We start from the raw sequence: 24,576 nt of genomic DNA on the forward strand, positions 1-24,576 counted from the left end.
GTTGACGTCTGAGGTGTGCTGCTACTACCGCTAGGCATTTGGTAAACACCCGTGGTGCGGTGGTGACCCCGAAGGGGAGAACCGTGAATTGGTAATGTTGCCCGTCCACCACGAGCCTGAGGTATTTCCTGTGAGAGGGGTGTATTGGAATGTGAAAGTATGCGTCTTTCAGATCCAAGGTTGTGAGAAAATCTCCCTGACAGAGGAGCGGGAGGACTTGTTGTAGGGTGACCATATGGAAATGGTCTGAATGTATGTAGGCATTTAGAGGCCGGAGGTCCAGAATGGGCCTGAGGGTCCCGTCTTTCTTTGGTATTAGGAAATATAGGGAGTAAACCCCTAGATTTTGCTGATTGATGGGGACCTGCTCTATAGCGTGTTTTTGGAGGAGGGAGAGTACCTCCTGTTTGAGCAGTGTGGAATGTTCTTGAGACATTGGACGGTGCCTTGGTGGGATATTGGGCGGGGTAGATGTTAGCTCGAGACAGTACCCTGACCGAATGATTTGGGTCACCCATTTGTCCGATGTTATGGACTCCCATGCGTGGATAAAGTTTTGTAGTCTGCCCCCGACCGGAGTGGAATGGTCTGGGGGGAGCGGACGGAAGTCATTGTGTGGGCGGGGTGGCAGAACGGGTGTTGTTAGTTTTGCCCCTGCCCTTATTATTGTTGCCTCTGTAACCACCCCTTTGGTTGCCCTTTGAAAAGGTATTTTGAGGAGGGGATTTGTAGGAGGTAGAGGTGCTATCGGTGGAGAAGCCTCTGCCTGTGCCACGAAAGGAGGAGCGTCGAAAGGAACGTTTAGACGCTTGTGTTTGGAGTGCCCCCATAGACTTTGCTGTGTCTGTGTCCTTTTTCATCTTTTCCAACGCTTCGTCTACCTTGGGCCCAAAGAGAGTTTGTTGCTCAAAGGGGTGATTGAGTATGGACGCCTGGACTTCAGGCTTAAACCCTGAGATCCTGAGCCAGGCATGGCGACGAAGCAGGACACTGGTATTTATGACTCTAGAAGCAGTGTCGGCTGCATCGAGGGCACACTTAATGGAGGTGTTTGTAATGAGTTTACCCTCCTGTATTAGCTCATGAGCCCTACGCTTGTGTTTCTCGGGAAGGTGCTGCATAAGAGCCTCAAGTTCGTCGTAGTGTGCTCTGTCATAGCGCGCAAGTAGCGCCTGTGTGTTTGCAATGCGCCACATGTTTGCAGCTTGAGAGGCGGTGCGCTTGCCAGACGCGTCTAGGAGTTTGGATTCCTTGTCTGGCGGTGGGGCTTCTCCTGAGGACTGGGAGTTAGCCCGCTTTCTAGCTGTAGAGACAACTAGGGAATCTAAGGGAGCAGGGCCCTTAATGTATGCAGGGTCTGTGGGTGCCGCCTTATACTTTTTCTCTATTCTAGGGTTTAGTACCCTGGCCCTGACAGGGTCTTTGAACACCTCTGCGGCATGCTTGGTGACACCCTTAAGCATGGGTAAGATAGAGGTGGATTTGTCCTGTATGTCGAATGTATCCAGTAAGAAAGAAGTCGTCTTCCACTGGTTCAGTGTGCATGTCCACCCCATGGTAGTGTGCTGCTCTCTGCACTAAATGATGGAACCCTAAGGAGTCCTCAGGAGGAGACGGCCTGGATGGGTATAGGTCGTCCTGAGGAATATCGGGTACATCAGGGTTATTGTAATCCTCCCACGGGTCTGGGGTCCCTGGTGGAGTGGGATCCATTGGGGCGTCCGCCGGATAATTGTCCGGGTCCCCGTCGTCCGGATCTGGGGACGGGGCCGGAGAATAGTGAGGTAAAGGTGGCGGAGACCTGGGAGGGGGAGGGGGTGGTGGAGGAGGCAGGGGAGGTGGTAGTGGGGAGGGCACTCTGAGGGGAGAAGTAGCAGAGTCCTTCCGTTTGGGTGGTGGAGGAGGAGCCGGAGTATCAAGGCGTCGTTTCTTGATAATTAAAGTCAATAGTCCAGTCTTTGGATCTTTGGACAGAGTCTTTTGTAAAGGGTCTGGTGTAAACAGAGCCAATGGCGTCGAGTCGTGCGTCGGCACCGGTGATTTCGGAACCGAGGACTTCGATGGTTTGTGTGCGCCATGCTTTTTTGGGGCCTCCGGTTTTTTCGGCGTCGAAGGAGTTTTCGGCGCCGGAGCGTCGGTGCCGACAGATTTGTGTTTGTGTTTGGTCGGCACCGAGAGTCCAGGCTTCGGCACCGGTGGCTTCGGAGTCGAGCTGGATATTGCTTTCTTCGGTGCCGGATGCTGTTTTTCGGCACCGGGCGTCGGCTGGCTCGATCCCGAGCTGCCGTGAGACTTTGGAGGCTTCGACACCGGGCCCGAAGGTGGGGTGATCGAAGCTTTGGTCTTGGTTTTGCCCAGGCCGGCAGGCGAGGGAGTAACCTGAGTCTCTTTGGTTTTGGGCGTGGGGGTAGGAGGGGGCACAGTACTCACGGCCCGCTGCGCCGGTGTGATGTCCTCCACGTCGGAGTCGTCGGCCTCGGAAGCGCTGACGACGTCTTCTTCCTGCTCGGTGTGTGTTTGCCCCGAAGCTTCGGCGCCGTCTCCGAAGATGTCCGGTGGAGCTGCAGACGATGAGTGCGCCATGGTGCGTCGAGCTTTTCGATCCCGGATGGTTTTCTTCGATCGAAAAGACTTACAGGCGGGGCAATCTCTGGCCTCGTGTTCTGGAGAGAGGCAAAGATTACACACCTGATGGAGGTCGGTGTGGGGAAATTTAGACCCACATTTTGGGCACTTTTTGAACGGAGTCCTTTCCATCGCCCGGGACCGGAGTCGAGGAGGGCCCGAAGGCCGGTGCCGATGTACGGGATGGAGAAAAAGTGCCGCTTCGAGAGATGAAGCAACTCGAAGAAACGAGGATTTTCCGTCGAGGCTGGAACCGTAGAAGTTCGAAGCCGGAGCACGAAGTATCACATCCGAGCCCGATGGCGGAAAAAAACAATCTGAGGATGGAGCCGAAGCCCATGCGCAGTACGGACCGAAGGAGGAGTCACCAAACTCGTGACTTCCAAAGACTGTCCAAGAAGAAAAACAAACTGCAAACATCCGGGCCCAACACCAGATGGCGATCTATGCTAAGTGTACAATCTGCAGCTCATATGCCTCGAACATATGATTTTCTAAGTTTTAGATGTTTCTAGGTTAAAAAAGTACACTAATGTGGGTATCTGGTCACTCAAGATTGGGTCAAAGTCCAAAGGTAATGCCAACCACAATGTTGGTCCCCTCCTTTACTGTCTGTGGGCCTAGTTCCCTTTCCTTGAGATTACCCCCCTGGGACCTCTTGGACAACCCGGTGTGTTGGTTCATCAACTGTGTTACCAAGCTTTCTGGGGTTAGATAGCTTAGAACCTACTAGGTACTGGTGTAACCTCTCTGAAGAACAGTTATTTAAAACATGATCAGCTTAATACCTAAATAGGGTATCCAGTACAACACCCACTCAAAGGAAAACAAAGCGCAGGGTATTCTCGTGACGGGGGGGTGGGGGTGGGGGGCACAAATGTTCAAAATCCTGGGGTTTCTGCATGATTATTTTATATCCCGAGAACTCGTCGAAGGTCGAGTGCTCTGTGACCAGAGTGGGAAGTGAGGGCATTAGATCAGTGATTGATAGAATGAACATCATCATAGTAGAAGCTGACGAGATGATGATCACCACCAAAAGGAATCCTAGCAATGGTCGAATTGTCCCTCAGTCATTGTGCCAAAGGCTCTATGTATTTAGCAAAAAGAACAGGGGACAAGGGGCCCCCTTGACATGTGTCCCATTGTATAGGGAAGGGAGGGGATGAGAAACCATTAAGCCTCACATTTAAGAAGGACCCGTGCTTTTTCAAGTTCCCTCCATACTCTAGGGGCGCCTGTCTGCTTGTAGATAGCCTGGAGTTCTGCGACCGATGTCTCTAAGTTCTGTCGCTTGTCTCAGCAACAGGGGTTCTCTGCTACAAGTCCCCTCCCGAACAGTTTCAAAGCTTCCCAAACAGATGCCAGAGATGCCTTCCCGGTGTCTGTAATCACCTTTCGGAGAGAGTCGATCGTAGCTGGGGACTGAAGCAGAGAGTCTCTAAGGCACAATGTCCTAGGTTGGGTGACATTCAGTCTTAGAGGTAAGGAGAGGGGGACATGGACCGAGAGAGACTGAAAAGCAATATTCGCCTCTGAAGTAAGAGCAAATAGGGTGGGGTTGCATGGAAATGGTCAATACGTGCATATGTTTTGTGTGCTGCCGAGTAAAACGTGCAATCTCTAGTAGAGGGGTGCAGCCGTATCCAGACGTCCTGCCGTCTGCAATCTGTAAGCCATTGTAACCCGGCTGCAGAGAAGGCCCCTGTTTAGTCGAAGCAATGTTCTGAGCGATCCATATCAGTATCCATAACCAAGTTTATGTTCCCACCTATAAAGATAGCGGCATCAGGAGACCTAAGTGCAGGTGCCAAAGAAATGGTAATAAAAGATTCTTGGTGCTCATTATGTGCATAAATGTTAACCAGAGTGAAGGGGAAGGTGCCAAATCCAAGCCAGACTGCTAGGAGGCGTCCCTTGACTTCTGTCACTGTGGATAGTATTACCCCATTGAACCTTTGCGAAAAGGAAATGGCCACCCTTATCTTCGAAGTGGGCCATAAAGAACAAATTTGGCGTGGGAACCAGAGGGACTACATTCTGGGGACATCTTTAGAGTTTCCTGCAGGAAACATATGCCACTGCCTGATTGTTCTAAAAGTGAGAGAAATGCTGATTGTTTAGTGGGATTGTTCAGGCCTTATATTGAGGCTAGTGACCTTAAGCTCCTGCAATACTGGGCAGAGGCTGTGAAGACTCCCTCGCCAGGCTGTCAGGGCATGGTGCAATGGAAAAGCCCCACCAAAGGTAAACCCAAAAAGGACTTATTGACAAGCCAAGGACTGACCAGGTACGGAGATGGGGTAAAGCGCACAGAAAATACCGCCCAAAGCCAATCAGAATAACATGAAACCAGTAACCATCGAAGTCCACTATGGAATGGAACAGGCCATAGAGTGTAAACCAGGCAGACAGGGATATAAGCAGCCAAAGTCTTAAAGTAGGGGAATGGCCCATGGAGGAGGGAACCATGTATTCTAAACATGTCCTGAAGCCCTCGCGCTCCTGTCCCCACCTCCCTCACTCCCCCCTGCCTCAGGAAAAATCAGTGCTGCAAGAATCTCCTCTTCTCAAGGTGTGTCATCCTTCTCAGCATCGCCCATCAGTGTCTTCAGCACCAAGGGTCTTTCCAACGCCATTGTCGCCCCACAGCAGGTGTTCTTTTGGATCGTTGCCAACGGGGACGTCTACGCATTGTGCGACCCTGGGGGCTGGTTTGTCACCGGTCTGCTGAAGGTTGAGCAATACCGAGCACTTGGCAGGCCTCCGTGAGAGATCCAACTTGGTGGAGCTTGTTCTCGTATCAAAAGATGATCCAGAAAGGATGGCCCCAGGAGTATAATATACAAGTTTCCCTTAGGTGACTTTTCTGCAGAGTAATGGATGCAAGGTCTTGGTACAACACAGGTGTGTGTCCTCTGAACTGAATCGAGTGGGTCTCTTGTGCTTTGCACAGTATACTTTCTTTCATTTGAAAATCATAGACAAACACTAGGATGTCTGCAGGAGGGGATTTGGCTTAGGCTCTCACACGATGTACCCTGTCCAGTTTTATGTCCTTGTCTGCAGAGGCCCCCTGGATGTGTTGAAAGAGAGCCCCAACATATTTTCTCATGTTAGCATCTTCTGTATTTGTCGGGACCACTTTGATTCCGATACTGTCCTGCCTTGAACGGTCTTCCAAGTTTTCAGCACGGGCCTGTAGGTCGAGCTGTTGTTCCATGAGGCAGAGCAATTCTTGCTGTCGCCACACAGCTTCACCTCCTCAAGAGCTGAGACCCAGTCTTCCACCTACTCCAGGTCTCGGCAAACTTGACGAAGATCAGCTGAAAGGTCCTTTTTTAATCGCTTGTGAATCTTCTCATAGTGATGCGAACAATGCCTCCAGTAAGTGTAGAGTCACTGGCCCCTCCAGTGTGTCAGTCTCTGGGAGATGATCCGTGAAAGCCACAGACATCTTGTCTCCTAAAGGTCTACCAGCGGGCTTAGTCAGCATGTTCTGCAAGCAGTGATCTTTCTTCGCACTGGCTGACACCATAGTAGTGCCCTTTATAAAGGAGAATCAAGAGATAGCCAGCCAGTTAGCAATGAACCAGTTGAGGGGGGAGGCTCGAATCAGGCACCTCCACTAGGACGTCAGGTATGGCCGGCACAGGGTCCAGCATTTCTTCTTCTCCCCCCCAGAGTCTCAACTCACAGGCGATGACCCAGATGCCGCAAGAAGTTTCCAGTCTGTGGACAGCTCCAGTTACATCTCCCCTATAACATCTGAGCATCTGAGGTCGCTGCCAGTGGGGGGGGGGGGGGGGGGGGGGGGGGGGGAGAGAAGGCTCTCTGGATGTGTTTGTGGATGACCCCCAGGAGGCTGGCCTCTAGAAGCCCTGAAGGTACAGACCAGACCCCCAACTAGGCACAGGGGGAGTCAAGTGTCACAACAAAAGGGGGAGCCAAGGCCCCACGTTCCATTCCAAGCAAGGATTCCGAGGGCCAAGACCAGGTGCCCCAGAGTCCAGCCACAGGGCACGGCACAGGCGGTAGTAGGCTTCGAGTCTGTGGTAGATTCGCAAATGGGGCACAGTTGTAGCTATTCTCAGTCCTCAAGCTGGGGGCAAAGCGGCTGGAGGGCCAGCCGCAACATGGGCGGTTGGGAGCCTCTGTTAGAAGGAACGGCTGAGAAGTGGGCAGGCCGCCCTGGAGATCTCAGTCGCCCAGGCCCACCCTGGCTGTGCAGAAGTGCTTCAAGTGCCCTAGGCTGCTTGGGCCCCCACCAAGGTCGCCTGGGGGGAAGGCAGTCAGTGTCTGTGCCCCTTTGGCAATTCACAGGGAGGAGCCACACTTATATAGTCCTTCCGCCCTGCCTAGTATGCGCTGATGGTAATGCTGAGGGCGCGCAGCTGCCCTGGCCCCAGCTGTCAGCCACCCAGGGCCGAGAGCCCAGCTAACTTTTGATGTCAGGAACCGAGTCAGGTGGGTTCCGGGTTGAGGGTGTCACTTTGCTGATGTCCGTTGGATCCCCAATCTTACAGGCAGTACCTAGGTGGTTGTTGAGCTGCCTCACCACACAGCTGCGGGCTTGGCTTCAGTTGGGCCCAGTGCTTCGGTCAGGAGCAGAGCCGTCAGGAGGGCTGGCAGCCGCGTGGGGGATCCTAGTGGGAGAGCCTGCCAGCCCACGGGTAGGCCACTCGGAAACATCGTCTTTCAAGCACACCAAGGCCGAGCAGTTGTGCTTCAGCACCCCAACTGGCCCGCTCTTTTCTTCAGGAATCCCTTGGTGGGGGCGGGGAGAGGGGACAGCTGGTTCTCATGCCTTCCTCTCTGTTAGGCTGCAGGCGCGTTCATGCGGTCCCCCTCCCAGTGATTTGAACCCATCTACACATTTTTTAAAAATCTGCCTTTAATGAATCTAGGGATTTCAAACTTTTCTAACTTACTAGCCGAGTGGCACTGCTAAACACAAGTCCTGGACCCCACTGCTGTACACCAATGGGAGAAAGTGAGTAGCTTAACAGGAGGCTAACTAAATAGCTTTTGAGGCCCACTCATTTCCTGGGATCAAGTGGGAGCAGATCTAGCCTTTGGGGTCGCTTTTTGAAGTCAGGGTGTGGCGGGCTAGAAGGAGACTCAGAGACTGGGTGTGCTGGGGAGGTGTGTTTTATTGGTCTGAGCACTCTTTTACGATAAGTCTTTGCCCGGTAATAGGGTAGGGGAAGCTCCGCCTCTTGGTTTGCTGCTGGCCGCCGGTGTGGGCTCTTCGTTCTTCTCACGCCCCGTTCCAGGATGCCTTCTCCTTCGGAACAATGCACCGTTCTCAGGTCCCGGGCGTGGGAGTAAAAGAGAAGCAAGACTGGTGTAAGTCAGGTGCTCTGGTGGGCTTTTAACGTGAAGGGCCGGGAGTGAGGAATTCACACCGTGCTCTCTCTATTTCCCTATGTGACGGTAGTGTGAGGGAAGGGGAAGAGGGGAATACGTCTCCTACGGCTTTTTTAGACCCTGTCGTCCCGCCCAACCCGAGATACGAGCTCGTACCAGTTGGTGCCACGCTTCTCTGGAAACGTGGCGGGGCGAATCGCCGGGTCGTTGGCCTCCTGGCTCCGGGGTCTGGGTCTCCGGTCCCTCGTCTTCTTCTCTCTCTCGCCTCTCCTCTACAAACGCTCTCTATCTTCTTCCGCTCCCTCCGTACTCTCTACTCCTGGTCGTTGACAGCTTCTGTGTTCGGAACTCCTCCCTTTATCCGCGTCATCCGTGTGGGCGGGGTCCGCAGCCAGCTCGGCCCAATTAAAGAAACATGGATCGCCTTTTCCGCTAGTAGTGCGTAGTAGTCCCAGGCTTCGGGTTGCTGGAGGTAAAGAGGGGAGAGGAGTGGGTTCACATGTACAGTCAATAGAGGCAGGTTCTCCTCCTCGTCCGGTCGGGGCACCTCGTGACACAGGGTTTAGCAGGTGCCGTTCCTCTTCTGTCTTCCACAGGTCCAGCAGTGTTCTGAAGAAGGTAGCCAGGGGTGTCACTTCAATGCCGAGAACTAGTTTGTGGGTTAAGGGTCCCTACCTAATCAATATGGAAAAAGTTCCCAGGGGCAACGCTACCCACTTTGACATTTCCTGGAGGGTTGGCCCTAAACAATCTAACAGTTCCCAGCTGTACCAAACTCCAACATGGTCACACTCCATTGGTGTGTTTAGGGAATTTAAGAACTCCCTCTGCAAAACCAATTCTCGAACAGGTCCCCCCCCCCCCCCCCCCCCCCTCCCGGATTAGTCCCACTCTTGCTACTTGGACAATGGGAGGGGCAGGCCATTGATCTGAGCAACATCTGCCTGTGAAATGGGCTGCCCCATTGAAGCTTTCCCAGTTGATGAGTACATCCCCCAAGGTGATCCTGGTAGGAAGAGGTCACATCCCCTTCCAGCCAAGGACCTTTTGTTCACTTTCCTGAGAGTAATTCACAATTCCTAGCAGGCTGCCAGGTGACAACCGGGGATTATCTCAGAAAGAGCCAATAGAGGCTTTAGGCAGGAAAATGCCGACTTTCTAAAAGTGCCGTTTTTAAAACAGTAATTTAATATTTGACTTAACCATTAGATTGGATTTTAAATTGCTATTGAGTCCCTCAATCAGCAAGCTGGAGTTATACATTATAAGGTGTTATAATATAACCCAGTGCTTTTCTATGTGACAGCCAGCCTTGCCACAGTGAAAAATGTCTTTGGAGACTTTTCATTGCCAGGACGTGTATAACTTGGTACATGTGTCCTACCTTTTAAATAACATGCACCCTGGCCTATGGGCAGTAGGTCTACCTTAGAAGTAACTTGTAAGCATTACAATGGAAGGTTTAGGTCTGGAAAAAAGGTTTAGTTTGCCAGGTTGAATATTAAGTTTTAAAACTGCACACTAGATGTGCTTTGCCTTGTCACTGTTGTGGTGTCAAAACAGGTGCTGCAATACACTAGTGACATTGACCTTACATGCCCTGGGTACACAGTATATCATAGACTAGGGCCTTACACGTAATTTAAATATGCCCATCAGAAATGAGCCAATTCTACATGTTTTTAGGGGGTCAGAGCAGAAACAATGGGTGCTGGATGTCAGCGCCACTGTGTGCAGTCATTAAACCAGCACTAAGTCCAGCAAAAAGTGGGGGTGATCCTCCAAAAAAAAAAAAAAAAAAGACATTTTTCTTACAGTGGTGTAGCGGCTTGGGACAACCCCAGTTTTAAAAGACAAAGCCAGAGATTGAAGCCAGGCAAGAGATCAACAATGCAAAAAGAGAAGGTCATTCTTTTTGCATTTGGGTTCCTCACTCATCTAATGTCATGGAAGTACTGACAAATCATGAAGAGTCTTTCTTTTCTTAAATCTTTATTTGATCCATTTACAAATAGATCATAAAAGCAAAATGTCATCATAACACACTGATATCATTCAAAAAACATTAAAACAATTTAAAATCATTCTTAAAGTTAGGTGCCCCTTTTAGATAATTCAGATAAGGACCCAGCGACTTTCTTTTCCTTATACAGGCCCACAAGAATGATATAACCGAAAAACAGACATACGGATTAGGTAGGAATTTTAAAAAGTACAAAGCCACCCTACATTGTTTAAAATTATGACATGTTAAAATAGGGAGATGAACGCTTCTTGCGCTTCTATAACATTTGCAGAAGAGTACCAAATGTAAATCCGTCTGGGGAGAGGCATTGTCACAGGGGCAAAGGCTTAAGTCAGCATGCTTGCACTTCCTCTCTGGAAACTCAAGCATCAATGGGATGAAATTCAAACGAAAACGTAGCAAAATAAATCTATGGTGAGCTAGTGTAACACGTGAAAGATAAGAATAAGGCATAGGCTCTGAATGATTTTAACTGACCGTTCTTTTCCTTACGAGCAAAACTAACCCTCGGTAAGAATAGTTCTATTATTTTCAGTTTTGGGACCTTTCTACAGTTAGCGGGATCTCTGTAAAGATCTACCTGCCCGATGGTGGAGAGTTCTGCTTCCACATATCGGAGCCAACCGATCCTGCTGCACCCATTCAGCCTCATACAATCCTCGATTATTCGTTGGGTTAGGTTGACCTTCTCCAGATGGAGTGCCACAGCAGGATCGGCACCATTCTAATAGAGGCAGACAGGCAGGGGAGCCCTAATTCCAGATGCAAAATATAGTTGGAGGCTGATGGTAATGAGACCCTGGTCTTAAAAAAAAGTCTTCCTTTGTTTGTAGTTGTTCAATCTGGGCCTTCCCCCAAACGCCAGCCACGTAGGTTACAGCCGCCTTTGTTTTTGCTTGATAAATGTTTATGTTACGGGGCTCGCTCCCAGCTTCTTAGTGACACCTTTTATCGATTGAAGGCTTCTTTCTATACCAAGGGCTCTTGCTGCCAACAGGTTCGACCAAGATTGTTTGCTGTCGAACAGAACTCCCAGGTATGTGAAAGAATCAACCACTTCAATTTTCTTTGAGGCCAGATGGAAATGGGGAGATTTTGATCCTCTGGCGCCTCCAACTACGATGACAAAGGATTTGGTTTCATTAACTCTGAGGTCTAGGGAGGTCATAAATGAGGCATAAGCTGTAATGAGGCTCTGGAGGGCTACTCCTGTTCTAGCTATTAGGACTGCGTCATCGGCATAGGCCAATATTGGCAGTGGGAGGTTATCAAATATAGGCACGTCTGGGGTTGAGCCGGACAGGGCTGCCTCCACCCAGTTAGTATAGATGGAAAACAAGAACGGGGCGAGGACACAGCCCTGCCTGACCCCTTTCTCGATTTTAAAATGGCGCGTGCACTTCCCGTTAACGCCATACCTCATGCAGGCGATAGCATTTGTGTACATCTGGCGTATCAAACAGATGACCTGGGGAACTATCCCCATTTCCTCCATGATCGGCCATAACTTCTGATGGGACACGCAGTCGAAGGCGGCTGACAAATCAATAAAGGCCATGTATAGCTTACAAACTTTGGTCCTTGTGTATTTGTCTATGCAGAGCGAGAGGTTGAGACATTGGTCCAACATCTCCTTCCCCTGCTGGAACCCATATTGTGCCTCCATTAAAATATTCAGTTCCAGAGCCCAATCCTTCAGCCTGGCTAATAGCTGCCGGCCCATTAATTTAGCTGTTGTGTCAAGAAGGGAGATTGGGCGATAGTTTTTTGGGCTGCCCCTATCACCCTTCTTGAAAATAGGGACTATGACGCTGTGCTTCCAGGATGGGGGGGGGCCCTCTACCGCTATACTATTGGAGACATTTGTTAGTACGGGGACCCAGATATCATAGTTGTCCTTGAATAGATCGATTGGGATCCCGTCAGGTCCCGGGGCCTTTCCCGGTATGCAAGCTTCTAGCTCTTTTCTGACTTCGTGTATCGTGAATGTCAGCGGTCTCGTGTGAAGGGACAATGGAGCGGAAATAGGTGGCTCCATGGCGGGTTTTCTCCCGAAGATGCCTTTAAAGTGCTCTATCTATACCTCTTGCTCTACATGCATGTCCAGGAACGGGTCTTAAAAATAAGGGGCGTTTATAACTCTCCAGAACTCCCTAATATTTCCGGAAATAGCGGCTTCTTCAAGATCCTCCCAAGCTTTCTCCCTTATATCTTTTACGTGTTTGTTTCTGGTTTGTTTATACTCATACCTTAATGTTTTAACCAAAGCCACATCTCTAGGCTGGGATTTTAGGGCAGTAACAAGACGTCTCTTTGCTAGGGAGCACAGTGTATCAAACCAGCAGCTATGTTGGAGATCAAGTGCTGGCTTATGTCGAGTGAGTGCAGCTTTCAATTTCGATAGGAGGGTTATGAACTGAGTGACTAGAAGAGGAGGGGACAGCTCCTCACCCAGACAGTGTAAAATACTGTCCCTTACTTGGGCTAATAAAGCGGGAGTTCTGCTTCAGGACCTGTGCCCACTTTAACTGGTATGCATTTTTCCTGGCTGGTGCAATATCACCCGCTACCTGTTGGGATCTTTCCATTATCTGGGGAATGCTCATATAAGTGTATAAGATTGCGTGATCACTATATGATGTAAACAGTTTAGCTGGGTCGCCCACTCTGTCTTGGGCTGCTGCGGAAACTAAAACGAAATCTATTGTGGACTCGCTGTTGTTCTTCCTGAATGTTTTCTCTACCAGGCCAGTGTTCGAGTTATTAATTATACTCAGGGACCTCGAGAAGAATAATCTATTAAGTGTCTCAGTGTATTCACTATGGGTGAAATGGAAGAGGGGGTTACCCTGGGAGTCATCCAACCCGCACACCCTCGCCTCTTTATGCTTACACAAATGTGTATTGAAATCCCCCATCCAGATTAAACTAAATGGGCCCTTGTGCAAACGTGTGTCGAGTGAGCCTAGCTCCTTGTTTAAATCCTCTGCCACACATTTCATATTACCCCCAAATTCGTTAATATGAAAATTAATTAAAAGCCAAGGGTCAGCCTTTTTGTGCTCCAATCCTTCTCCCCATGGTAACAGACTATCAGTATGAAATGAAACAGCAAGGAGACCCACACAGTGAACGCGGCTATCATGAAGAGTCCAAAAAGTTCAGAGGCCAGGAAATCACTGACAGATGAAGAAAGAAAAAGAAAAGGTAAGGCAGGCCTCATTCATTTTACTCTGGACACTAGGGATGTTTTGTTTAGTCTTGTCCGCAGTTGTAGAAAAATGGATTGGCTTGTCCTGATCAACTGCCCGAGTACGAGGAGAGTTATTACTTAACTGTCTGCTGCCAATACGATTAATTGTCAGTCAGTCAAAGCTTTTATTTCGGTAAAATACCATAAAAAGACATAAATAGAAATATACATTAAAACAAGATTAAATAAACATTGTGTAGAGTGTAATCCATTAAAACATTAAAATTATTACATAAAAATACACAGTAAAGGAACGTGGTTTTTCCACAGAGACAAATTGTTAAAAATTGTATCCAGGGCCAAAGATATACTCACTACACCTCAAAGTACTGTAGTGGCAATGTGGGTAATACTAAAATCAGGGGAGGTGGGTAGCAGAAATCATAAATTTGGACCTTGTAAACCACATTGAGAGGAGAAATTTGGCCATTGCAAACACTATCAGTGGGGTAGTATCATATTTCAAGATTCTAAACACCTCCTTATGGTCCCTGAGACCCCTAGACTTGCATAACTGGACGATCCACTTTTTTCTTGCAATGATATATAAAGGGCAGAAAAGGACAACATGCAACTCTGTTTCACAGGTAACAGTACATAAAGGACACGTGCTTACGGGATCCGAAACATTGGACCATCTATGTGTGAGATCCCTCAGCGGTAGCGAGCCGTGTCTGAACTGGATGTAGAGTTTCTTTGCCAAAGGTGGTTGGATAACGTCCAGGAAAACTTCAAACTGGGGACTAAACTTAATATCCAGAAAGGTGTCAGTAAGCCTACCCAGAGAGGAGTGGAATAGAATTCCCTTCCGATATGCTTTCAAGACCTCCCGTAATGAATTCTTCGAAAGTGCACGGCAGGTCTCTTCCGGGGCGGACCATAGGTTCCCCATCCCAATTAAGTAGCAGAGGTTCTTTATATAGGTAAGCCAAGGGATCTTATCCGATTTTCCCCTTGCCAATATATCACCAAGATCATACCTATAGCTTACCAACTCAGGCGTTGACCAGAGACGCCTCCAGAACTGGAGAGGACGGTTCAGGGCAATCTCTTCTATGGGGACCAGACCCAGATCCCATCTCAAGGGGGTTAATGGAGTGCTGACGGGTAGTTTCAGCAATCTCCTAATAAAGGAATTTTCAGTAGAAGAGAGGGAAGCGGGAATGGAATATCCCCATAGTTCAGCGCCATAGAGCGCTCCTCCTCTAGCTTGCGATTTATAAATTTCCATGGGGGGGCCCAAAGGTTTAAAAGAGGTATTGTTAAACACCTTCAGGATACCCCCCACTGATTGAGCTAATTTCAAATTGGCCTTTGCCAAATGGGACCCCCAATTCATTTTATCATTTAGGGTCACCCCCAGATACTCAAAAGTGGCAACCCTATCCAGCTCAACATCTCCCAGCTTAGGGTGGGGGCAATTAAATGAGTTGGAACCGAAAACCATAAATTTAGTTTTGGAAAGATTCAGTTCCAGATCCCTGATTTGACAGAAGGAGCAGAAGGCCTCTAATGTACGCTGGATGCCCATGTAAGATTTAGATAACAAAAGCGTGTCATCCGCGAACATTAGGGCCGGGACCTTACGCCCCGCCAATACAGGGGAGTCCAAGTTAGCGGTGCGCAAGAGATACTCAATCAACCCGTTGATAAAAAGGGAGAAAAGAGTGGGGGCCAGGACACAGCCCTGCCTCACACCCTTTTCAACCGGGAATGGCCCAGAAATTTCCCCACATCTCCCATATCTCACCCTAGCATAGGTGCCAGAGTGGAGGCGTTTAAATAAGTGGCAAAGGTAGGGGGGAGCACCCATCTCTAACAAAAGGGCCCATAGTTTTTCCCTTTGGACCATATCAAAAGCGGACCGAAGGTCCACAAAAATCAAATAAAGGTTACCAGCACCCATGCTGACTGACTTCCAATAGATCAATAGTAATCTAAATAATTGATCGATGGTGGAAACCTTTGCACGGAACCCCGCCTGGAGGGAGGTTAGAATTTGTTGATCCTCCATCCAGGACTGCAATCTGGATAAAAGGACTCGGGCAAACAGCTTCTGAAGAACATCAATCAAGCTTATGGGGCAGTAATTGGCTGGATCCAACGGGGAAGATTTTTTGTGGATGGGTATAATTTCTGCACCCAACCAGGTCTCCGGGATTCCAAGGCCCTGCAAAATGGCATTGAAATACACACAAATATAAGGGGCCCAGATTTTTACATCACTTCTGTACAAGTCACCGGGGATCCTGTCAAGCCCCGGGGCTTTCCCTACTGAAAGGGAGTTGAGGGACAATTCTATTTCTGAAAGAGAGAAGTATCGGCTCTCAAGTTCTTCCTGGCCCTGCTGGTCTATTGCAATATCAATCCTCGAGGTGCCCGGATCGGGGCCACCCCTGGAGTTACTGACCGAAAAGAGGGGTTGGAAATGGGCAAGCCAGACCTCCTCGCTGAGATTAGGAATAATTGCAGGGCTGCTGGCTACCGTGCCCGTTCGAACAATGTTCCAAAACGCCCTCGAGTCGCGGTCTACTAAGGCTTGCAATAAATTTTGCCACCTTTGATCCTCCCACTCGGATTTTGCCTCCTTGATCAGGTTTTTGTAGGTGGCCCTCGCCGCCCGGATACTAGACTGGGTGCCCTCTTTTACTTCTTTTATCAAGGCAGTCTTAGCCCGCCTACAAGAACCATTAAACCAGTGCTCGGGCCTAAGGGGCCTGGGTTTTGAGGCAGTAGGACTATAAAAGAAGCCAGCCAAGCTGCCAAGGAGATCCTCATGAATGTTCTGGAAATCGAGGAGGCGGGTCTGCGGAAAATCCCCAGTGGGGCTCAAGAGGTGGGAGACTGCTTCCAAGGAGCAAGTCACACTGCTATATATAGCTGCAAGCTTTAAGTCATCGGACGCTACCCTTGCCCACCTGATCCGTCTACCACCTGCCGCTAACACCAGATTCTCACTATTTGATGGTGATTGGAGCTTATGAATTCCACTGCCACCGATCTTGTTGACCAATTCCAGTGACAGTAGGTTATGATCACTATCGACCCGTGGAATAACAGAAAAGGCAGCCAAATGGCCCCAAAATTCCACGTTCACCAGAAGATAGTCGATAGTCGAACAGCTCCCGGGTCTATTAAAGGTAAAAGACCCCGGCACGTCCGGGCAGAGTCTACCATTGCAAGCCCTCAGAGAATGTGCAATGGTAAGCTTATTAATCTCGAGGGCTAGAGGGGTAAGACGTTTGGCGGGATAAATAATAGGGTCTGGGATTAGATAACTTTCATCCTCGTCACAGGTGGGAGAGGGGATCCCAGAAAGGGGTTCGAAGTGACAATTAAGATCTGCACCAATTAGTTTATGGGACGCAGGTGGAAGAGAATGTAATACATCTTCCAGGGCGCCCAGAATCGACAGACCCAACTGTACCGGGTGGGGACGCAGGTAGACATTTATTACTACCAGCGAATAAGAAGCAGGGAAAGTAAGTATCAAACACAAAATGTCGGGGGACTTTGAGTCTAATAACTTTACTGAGCACCCCAAGTGTGTTGCAACCCATACTACTAACCCCCCCGAAGGTCTGCCTCTCGCCCCTTGAACTGCTGGGGCCGAAAACGATGCATAGCCCACCCTCCATGGTATGGACCGTAACCATGTTTCTTGGAATATGCAGATATCGTAGTTGTCCATTAGCTCTCCCCATTCGGGGTCAGAGAGTTTGGACTCAAATCCAGCCACATTCCAAGACCCAACTAGAGGTCTTCGAGTGAGTGTACGGGGAGGGCTATCAGCCAGAGGGAGGGAGGAGGGGGGGCGGTGGGAAGCAGAATGCTCAATGGGGCCCAACACGGGGCGTCCCTCCATGGCGCTGGAGATCGGGGATGAAAGAGGAGTGGGCCCAGAACCACTCTCCGTGCCAAATGCAGCCGAGGGGAGAGCCGTCTCCACACCAATATCATCCCTGGCCTGAATCCCCCCCGAAGGCATATACCCTCCCTTGCTGAGCCTCAGGGGTGATGGTCAGTCCACAGTGTTGAGCACATCGAAACGGTTTTCAACCGGGATGTTAAAGCAAGTATTATGAGAAGCCTGATGAAAATACGGTAATTCCACCGGGTTCAAAGTATTGGGGATGGAGTAAAAGTACCCCAAATGCGATGTGTCAATGGCTCCTGATTTGTGGTGCCTACCCTGCTCCAGTATGTGTCCTACTACTCTAGGGTCCCTAAAATTAATCAGGACACAATCCCCACCAATGTCCTTTGGGCGGGTCCCCAGCCAACTAACCCTCCAAACAAAGAGGATCTCCCCTCTCCCTGCTCCCTCCAATGGTCTATTTTTGGACAACCAATGGATGACTTTGTTTTTTAATTCAGAGTAAGATTCCCCCCTACTATTCGTTAGTGGAGGAACTCCGGTAAGCACAGTCACATAGGGAGCTGCCTCAGGGGGAAGCTGTACAAGAGGAGGGGAACTTTCCGGGCACCGTAGAACTCGGTCCCCCCCCCCCCAGGAGGAAAGATCCTATCCCCATCCGGACTCCGAAGGGCTGAGTCCCTGCAACTAAGGGACTGTTCTCGTGTTGAAACAATAGGGGCTCGGGGCAAAGTCGGGGGCCTACAGGGACCAGCAGGGAGTGAAGTGGCAGTTGGCTGCACCAATGGAGGCTGGACTGAGACCGTGGCTGCATGGTTTGAGGGTGAAATTGTCTGGCTTAGGGGGGTAGGGTTGTTATGCGTTACTTGAATACCAGCACCCTCCGTATTACCCAAGTTATGCAATAGATCGTGGTTTATCTGCTTCTTCCCGATACCTTTGGTATTAACTAGAGATACCAACCTGTCAATTTTGGATGACAGGGTTTTTAAAAGGAGGTTTAGGGACTGATCTATGTGTGACTGTAAGTCAGTTAATAAAGTAGTCACCCAGGTCGGAGGGATAGAAGTAGGAGAGTGATGGGTCAAGGCCGAGAGAGCAGGGCTGTCTGCAGGGGAGGCTGGTAAAAAACTCCTTTTTCTGGATTTCTGTTTTTTTTTTCTTAGTTTTACCTGCTTCATGGGGGCCACTATGGAAACGAAAGAGGATGATGATGGGCCAGCTTCCTCTTGTTCAGGCTCATCTATTTGTGCCTGAGCGCACGGAAATTGGGTAAACGAGGGCAGCATAGATGACATAGCATCAGGATCCACCTGGTATGAAGATAAGCCAGCCAATCCATCAGGGGGGGGGGGGCCATATTAAATGCCGGAGTAATCGACAACCGTCTTTCGGTGTTTTCAATGGCTGTAGCCACCACCCCAATTGTCTTCTGCAGCATTTTATCTATCGCTGTGAGACTAGGGATCTGCGGATTGGAATTGGCTAGCTGTCTAGTCATAGGGCGACTTGCTGTAGGTTTAGAATGCTTCCCCATGATTCCAATGAAACCAACAGCGATTGTATTTCAATAAGGAACCCCTAACACAAATACCTAAAATCCAAACAGTATAGGATAAAAGAACACACTCTATGCACAGCGTAAGACTGACAAATACAAATTAAAATGTCAATGACGAATGGAGGTTAGTTCAGACTGACCCAAAATCCACAGCTTAGAGGTGTGGCCCAGCCCGGCCTCCTTTGGCCCCTGACGGCCACAGACGGCCCGCCCTTTGCCCGGGCTTAGCCCGGCGCCGCCCGCGCGCGTCCCGCGACGCGGGGGCTGAGTTCAAATTTAAGCGCCTCCGTGCGCGATAATGACGAAAGCGGACTTCCGCCGCTGAGGCTCCTGGGGGCTGTAGTCCCTCCTACGCTCTGCGGCCGCGGTGAGATGAGAGTGCGGCGGCGGCAGGAGGGCTGCGTAGATGGCCAGCAACAGCACCGGGACCAGGTAGGGAGAAAATCACCAATTGTGGCAGGATACCGCTAAGTTCAGAGGACGCCCGCTCTGCCGGGGCTGAGTTCAAATTTAAGCGCCTCCGTGCGCGATAATGACGAAAGCGGACTTCCGCCGCTGAGGCTCCTGGGGGCTGTAGTCCCTCCTACGCTCTGCGGCCGCGGTGAGATGAGAGTGCGGCGGCGGCAGGAGGGCTGCGTAGATGGCCAGCAACAGCACCGGGACCAGGTAGGGAGAAAATCACCAATTGTGGCAGGATACCGCTAAGTTCAGAGGACGCCCGCTCTGCCGGGGCTGAGTTCAAATTTAAGCGCCTCCGTGCGCGATAATGACGAAAGCGGACTTCCGCCGCTGAGGCTCCTGGGGGCTGTAGTCCCTCCTACGCTCTGCGGCCGCGGTGAGATGAGAGTGCGGCGGCGGCAGGAGGGCTGCGTAGATGGCCAGCAACAGCACCGGGACCAGGTAGGGAGAAAATCACCAATTGTGGCAGGATACCGCTAAGTTCAGAGGACGCCCGCTCTGCCGGGGCTGAGTTCAAATTTAAGCGCCTCCGTGCGCGATAATGACGAAAGCGGACTTCCGCCGCTGAGGCTCCTGGGGGCTGTGGTCCCTCCTACGCTCTGCGGCCGCAGTGAGATGAGAGTGCGGCGGCGGCAGGAGGGCTGCGTAGATGGCCAGCAACAGCACCGGGACCAGGTAGGGAGAAAATCACCAATTGTGGCAGGATACCGCTAAGTTCAGAGGATGATTAATTATATTCAGCAAGTTCTGTTGACTACTCTGGAGACCTGATCACTGTACTGGGGTTGGAGGCTTCATAAATCCCGACTGTAGGTGGAAATAGAGATGCCTGTAAACAATAAAACGGCCCCAGAGGAGATTCAAGGCGTTGACGGAACTTCACTGTGCTCTGGAGCTGTCGGCACTAAAACAAAAGTGTTGTTACTGACTAACAAAAAAGACCTTGTGCAAAGATTTATTTTGATATCGCTGATCCTCCACATTTTCCTACTGACCTCAGAATGACCCGATTCAAACATTAATAACCCCCACATACACTGTAAAAGTCTGTCCATTACATTTTCCTCAATTTACTGTTTAGAACATTGCATTCAAGCTCCACCTCAGGACAGGAATCAACTGTTATCCTGATTTTTTTGGCAAACGCTACTCCAAAACCCAAGATTTGAATAAAAGATGAAGATCATTTGATTGCCGAACTATACATAGATTTAAGTCAGTTTTCTGAAATAGATGTACTCGGCACGAGCTCCTGGTACAGGATCCCCAAAGCACCTAATCTGGTCTAAACTAAAGTCCTGCAGCCTACAGGCCCACCATCGCTGGTCAAACGCCCTCACTGAAGGTCTTGAAATGAAAAGTGCATTCGTCTCATCGCCAGTTCAAAACTGCTTTAAATAAAGTGGTACACACAGCTTTCTTCATGATGGACCGACACAGTTTAAAGAGAAGAAAGTATGCCCACCTACTCATCGACAGCTACGAGCAAAGAGGGATTCAAAAGTACCTTAGTGAACCATTCACTGTCTATTACAACCTGACGTTCTGCCAATTATGGATGGAATGTTGTTCTTCACTAGTTCCACTGTCGCCTTGGACGGCTCAACCACCCTCCAACAAGTGCTGTTTATGCTGCTTGCACTGGAAGACACTGCCACATCTCCTTTGTATCTGTATTATTTAATAAATTAATGCAATAAATGAATGCAGAAGATCCTTTGATGGCCCCTGGTCAATCAGGGGTTATGGCCGGTTTTGGCGACAGTTTTCCTTCTGAAAGGACCACACCCACAATAGTAAGTCTCTGAATATTCCTGAATACAGCATCAAAAACGCTAAGGAATGCAGTGTTGCCAACTTACTGTGCAAGAACCTATTCTATTCCATCCCAGCTCAGATGGCTTCCGCTGAACAAAAGAGTATTCTTAGCTATACGGTCATGCTGCTACTGTATGGTTGTCATTCTACCTCGACTTTACTCAAACAATTTCTCTGATGATTGTTTTAAGTCAACAACCCTAACTATCCTGCTGCTATAAGCACAACAGAAAGGACTGCAGGAGAAAACTCAATTACCCAGTTGAGACCTGGGTATATAAGTATAACAATGAACAATGTCTCAACAGGTAATACTAATGCCTTATTTATTGGCCATGTCAGTCTGCATCCAGACTAACGCTGGATCTTCTTGTACTGGCTTTATTCCTGAGGAGGGCTCGGCATTGTTCCGTAGCCCTGACTGCATTCGGATTCACGCCGGATTTCTATACTCAGTTAAGACCCTGTCTTTGCTGTTTCCGCCTTTCACGATGCCGGACACTACCCATCAGAAAACATGATCACGATTGGCTCCTTCCCGTGACGCGATATTCGTCTATAAAGTACAAGAGATCCCCCATTATTGCACCTGGATGCCATGGTACGCCCTCATTACCCTCACTGACTCACCCTGGTCACTGGAGTCAATTCCTACCTCGTGTGGATATGCTCACACTACAGCACTGATCGATCTCTTACGTAACCTGGTCCTGATGATGACTTCAATTTGCTTACAAGTTGAAATGCCGTCGACCTTTCAGCGCATCTCTGGGCGTTTATAAGGTTTCACAAACCAGTTGATTATTTCTTTGACCACCGCTATGTTGTTTTGTAACCACTCTTCGAATCAATTTTTGAGTCATTTATTTAGCTGTTTCTCACTTTATTTTCATGTGTCACTTGCACCTTTCACTTCCTGCACGAGCATGTACGTGTACAATAATGTTTGGGTAACACCCACATTGTAAATATTGCTGATATTACGATTGCTGTCGAAATACAGACCATTCTATATATTTCATACAAATTTGTGTCTCCCTCACTTACTTTGCAACTGTAATTGATATTTTTTACTTTACAAAATTGCCTCCTTAAGTATTACCTGCTGAGACACTGTTCATTGTTATGCTTTAGCTATAAGCAACACAACATACTGTCAGTTGCTTATTGCATCCTTCTGGATTACTGTCCCCTGAGTCTGCATGTTTTTAGAGTTCCAAGGTGTTAAAATCCCTGTGTTTGTTTGCTCAGATCTTTTTGATATCAATTGTTTTCATAGCTCTGCTTTGATAAAAGACAGTTTAAAGCACATGGCACTTTGCAATTTTACACAAGCTCAGACGATAGATACATACCTTGATGTGGGGCCACTTTTATGCCATCTTTATACCTTTCTACCACCATTTACGTAGAGCAGTCAACTGGCTTGTGAAATGTTTGTTTCGATCTTCTGATTTTCATGAGACTTAGCACTTCACTTCTACAGAGCATAGCACTTTACAAATTACTGAAGTACTGAAAATAACAGGGTCGACTAAAGCGGTTTTGCAGGCGTTGACAATTGTAATCAAATGTTATCATTCAGTCTTAGAAACTGTAGGGCAAAATTGTGGACTAGCTGAACTCTCCGATTAATGATTTTGGGATTATTATGCTATTGCAATTGTGCATTTGCACTTTACACTAGCAAATACAATAAGGTTTTATATGTTTTAGCACATTGTAAATAAGAGATGTGTTTGATTTGCATACTTCTTTTCAAAAACGTGTTTGCACATTAATGGACTTGACTGTCTAAATAAAGTAAAATGAACTTGACATTTTTGCTGACACGTGCAACTTATGACATCAGGGTTATCATCATTAAGCCTTCTCTGGATATGTTGTGATTTTGTGACACTTAATCTGCAATCAAGATCTAGCTCTATGCTGCAAGTCAATAGATCACATCTAAATGAGCCACAAACCACAGTTTTTATGTCTCTCTAGCCTTTTCTACATCAATTTGCTTTCAGGGTACCGTCACATAAAGGCCAGTCATTTCACCTTTATTCTCACCCCATTACTTCTAAACAAAGAATAACCACGCAGATATAAATCTTGATCTTGCATTTTGTGTGTCCTTTATCTAGCTACAGATTAGAATGTGCTATCTAATCCTTTACACACGAAACATGGTCATTTAAAATCCATGCGAACAGTGGCGGCCGCTTCCTGGTAAAGTGGCATGGCAGGGGGACTTGGATGAACAACAACAAAAAAATAATAATAAAATAACTTACCTGTTTGACACTCCAACGCTCCTCTCTGGTTCAGTCACGTGCACTGCAGGCACAGGCTCCCAGAATCCCCTGGGCCAATCATGACACTGCACGAAAGCAGTGTCAGGATTGGCCTGAGTGCTGATGATTTGCGCTCCCAGGGAGACTGGGAGCCTGTGCCTGCAGGTCTCTTCAACCCAGCAATGCAGCTGGGTTGGAAAGATCTTCAGTGTGCATAAGGGTTTGGCCTGCCAACAACCAGTGCACCTACCACTCCCCCTTCTGTCTCTCATCCCCGTGGCCATTCCCCCTAGGTGACTTTACGCAGAAAAATAAAACGACAATTAACAGGTTCATTTTCCTTTGATTTTTCATTTTTTGGCTGTTGGAGGAGGAGGAGCCGCCGCTGCATATGAATTATTATTTTTTAATATATGTTCCCTTCTAACGACCCATTTATCCTTCATATTATTCATTCACCAATAGCTTCTGCTTTGAAACACGTACCTCATTTGGTTATTAATAAATCGACGACAAACTTAATGACCTTCTTGCCAATCTTTCCCTGCTACCACACCCCCTTAATTCTCCAAATTTCTTCACTTTGTCAAGTTTTCAAATATCACATGTAGAAGTTCTATCAGTAGTGTTTCTCTTCACTTTCATGACTTAAAAAGCACTCCACAGACCACAGTCAAGCTCACCTCATCATGGTCAATATCCATGTCTCCAGTGATGACAATGCGCTTTTCAATTCTTGTTTCTGATACACCGCCCTTTATTGTCTGTAAAGTTGCATAAAGAAAATAAATGTAAAGAATATACATTTATTTAGAAAAGAGGAGCAAGTTGCTTTAAAAATATAAACACAAAAAGGGTTTTACTTCCAACATTTGAAAAGCTCTAGGTTAGCAGTTCTTTTCCTACTTTTAAGAACTATTATTGACTTAATATTGATAGCTCATGAGTTTACTACAAACTTATTAATGAAATTGAGGTTATTTTAGATACTCTACGCCCTCATATTTATTAATCATGTGCAGTAGCGCCTACCCACACTTGGCATCTAAAACAGAGTTACTTTTGATCTCACCTCCGAAAGCAAAAACTCCAGAACAAGAATAAATGGCCAACGTTCCCGCCTTCGATGCTTGCGCTGCCACTGTCACAAGTGCCAAATTACTCGGCGTCACCCTTGATAATCATCTAAATCTTCAGAGTCACATAGCAGCCAAGGCCAACAGCGCACACCACCAACTTAGGCATCTCTTTGGGCATCAGACAACTGATTCCAGATCAAGACCTCAAAACAGTGGTTCAATCTCT

General features: G+C 48.3%; 1 protein-coding gene across 14 annotated transcripts in view; it reads right to left on the minus strand.

The window, feature by feature from the left end:
* EPB41L2 (erythrocyte membrane protein band 4.1 like 2) overlaps positions 1-24,576 on the minus strand; it is a 680,749-nt gene that overhangs the window by 94,948 nt on the left and 561,225 nt on the right. For all 14 annotated transcript variants that reach the window (XM_085611888.1, XM_085611891.1, XM_085611887.1 and 11 more), the window contains one exon: positions 23,955-24,035. In XM_085611888.1, coding sequence (XP_085468014.1) covers positions 23,955-24,035 — 81 coding nt within the window. The remainder of the gene's footprint in view (positions 1-23,954; positions 24,036-24,576) is intronic.

The sequence above is a fragment of the Triturus cristatus genome, chromosome 6, assembly GCF_964204655.1.
Source record: "Triturus cristatus chromosome 6, aTriCri1.1, whole genome shotgun sequence".
NCBI lineage: Eukaryota > Metazoa > Chordata > Amphibia > Caudata > Salamandridae > Triturus > Triturus cristatus.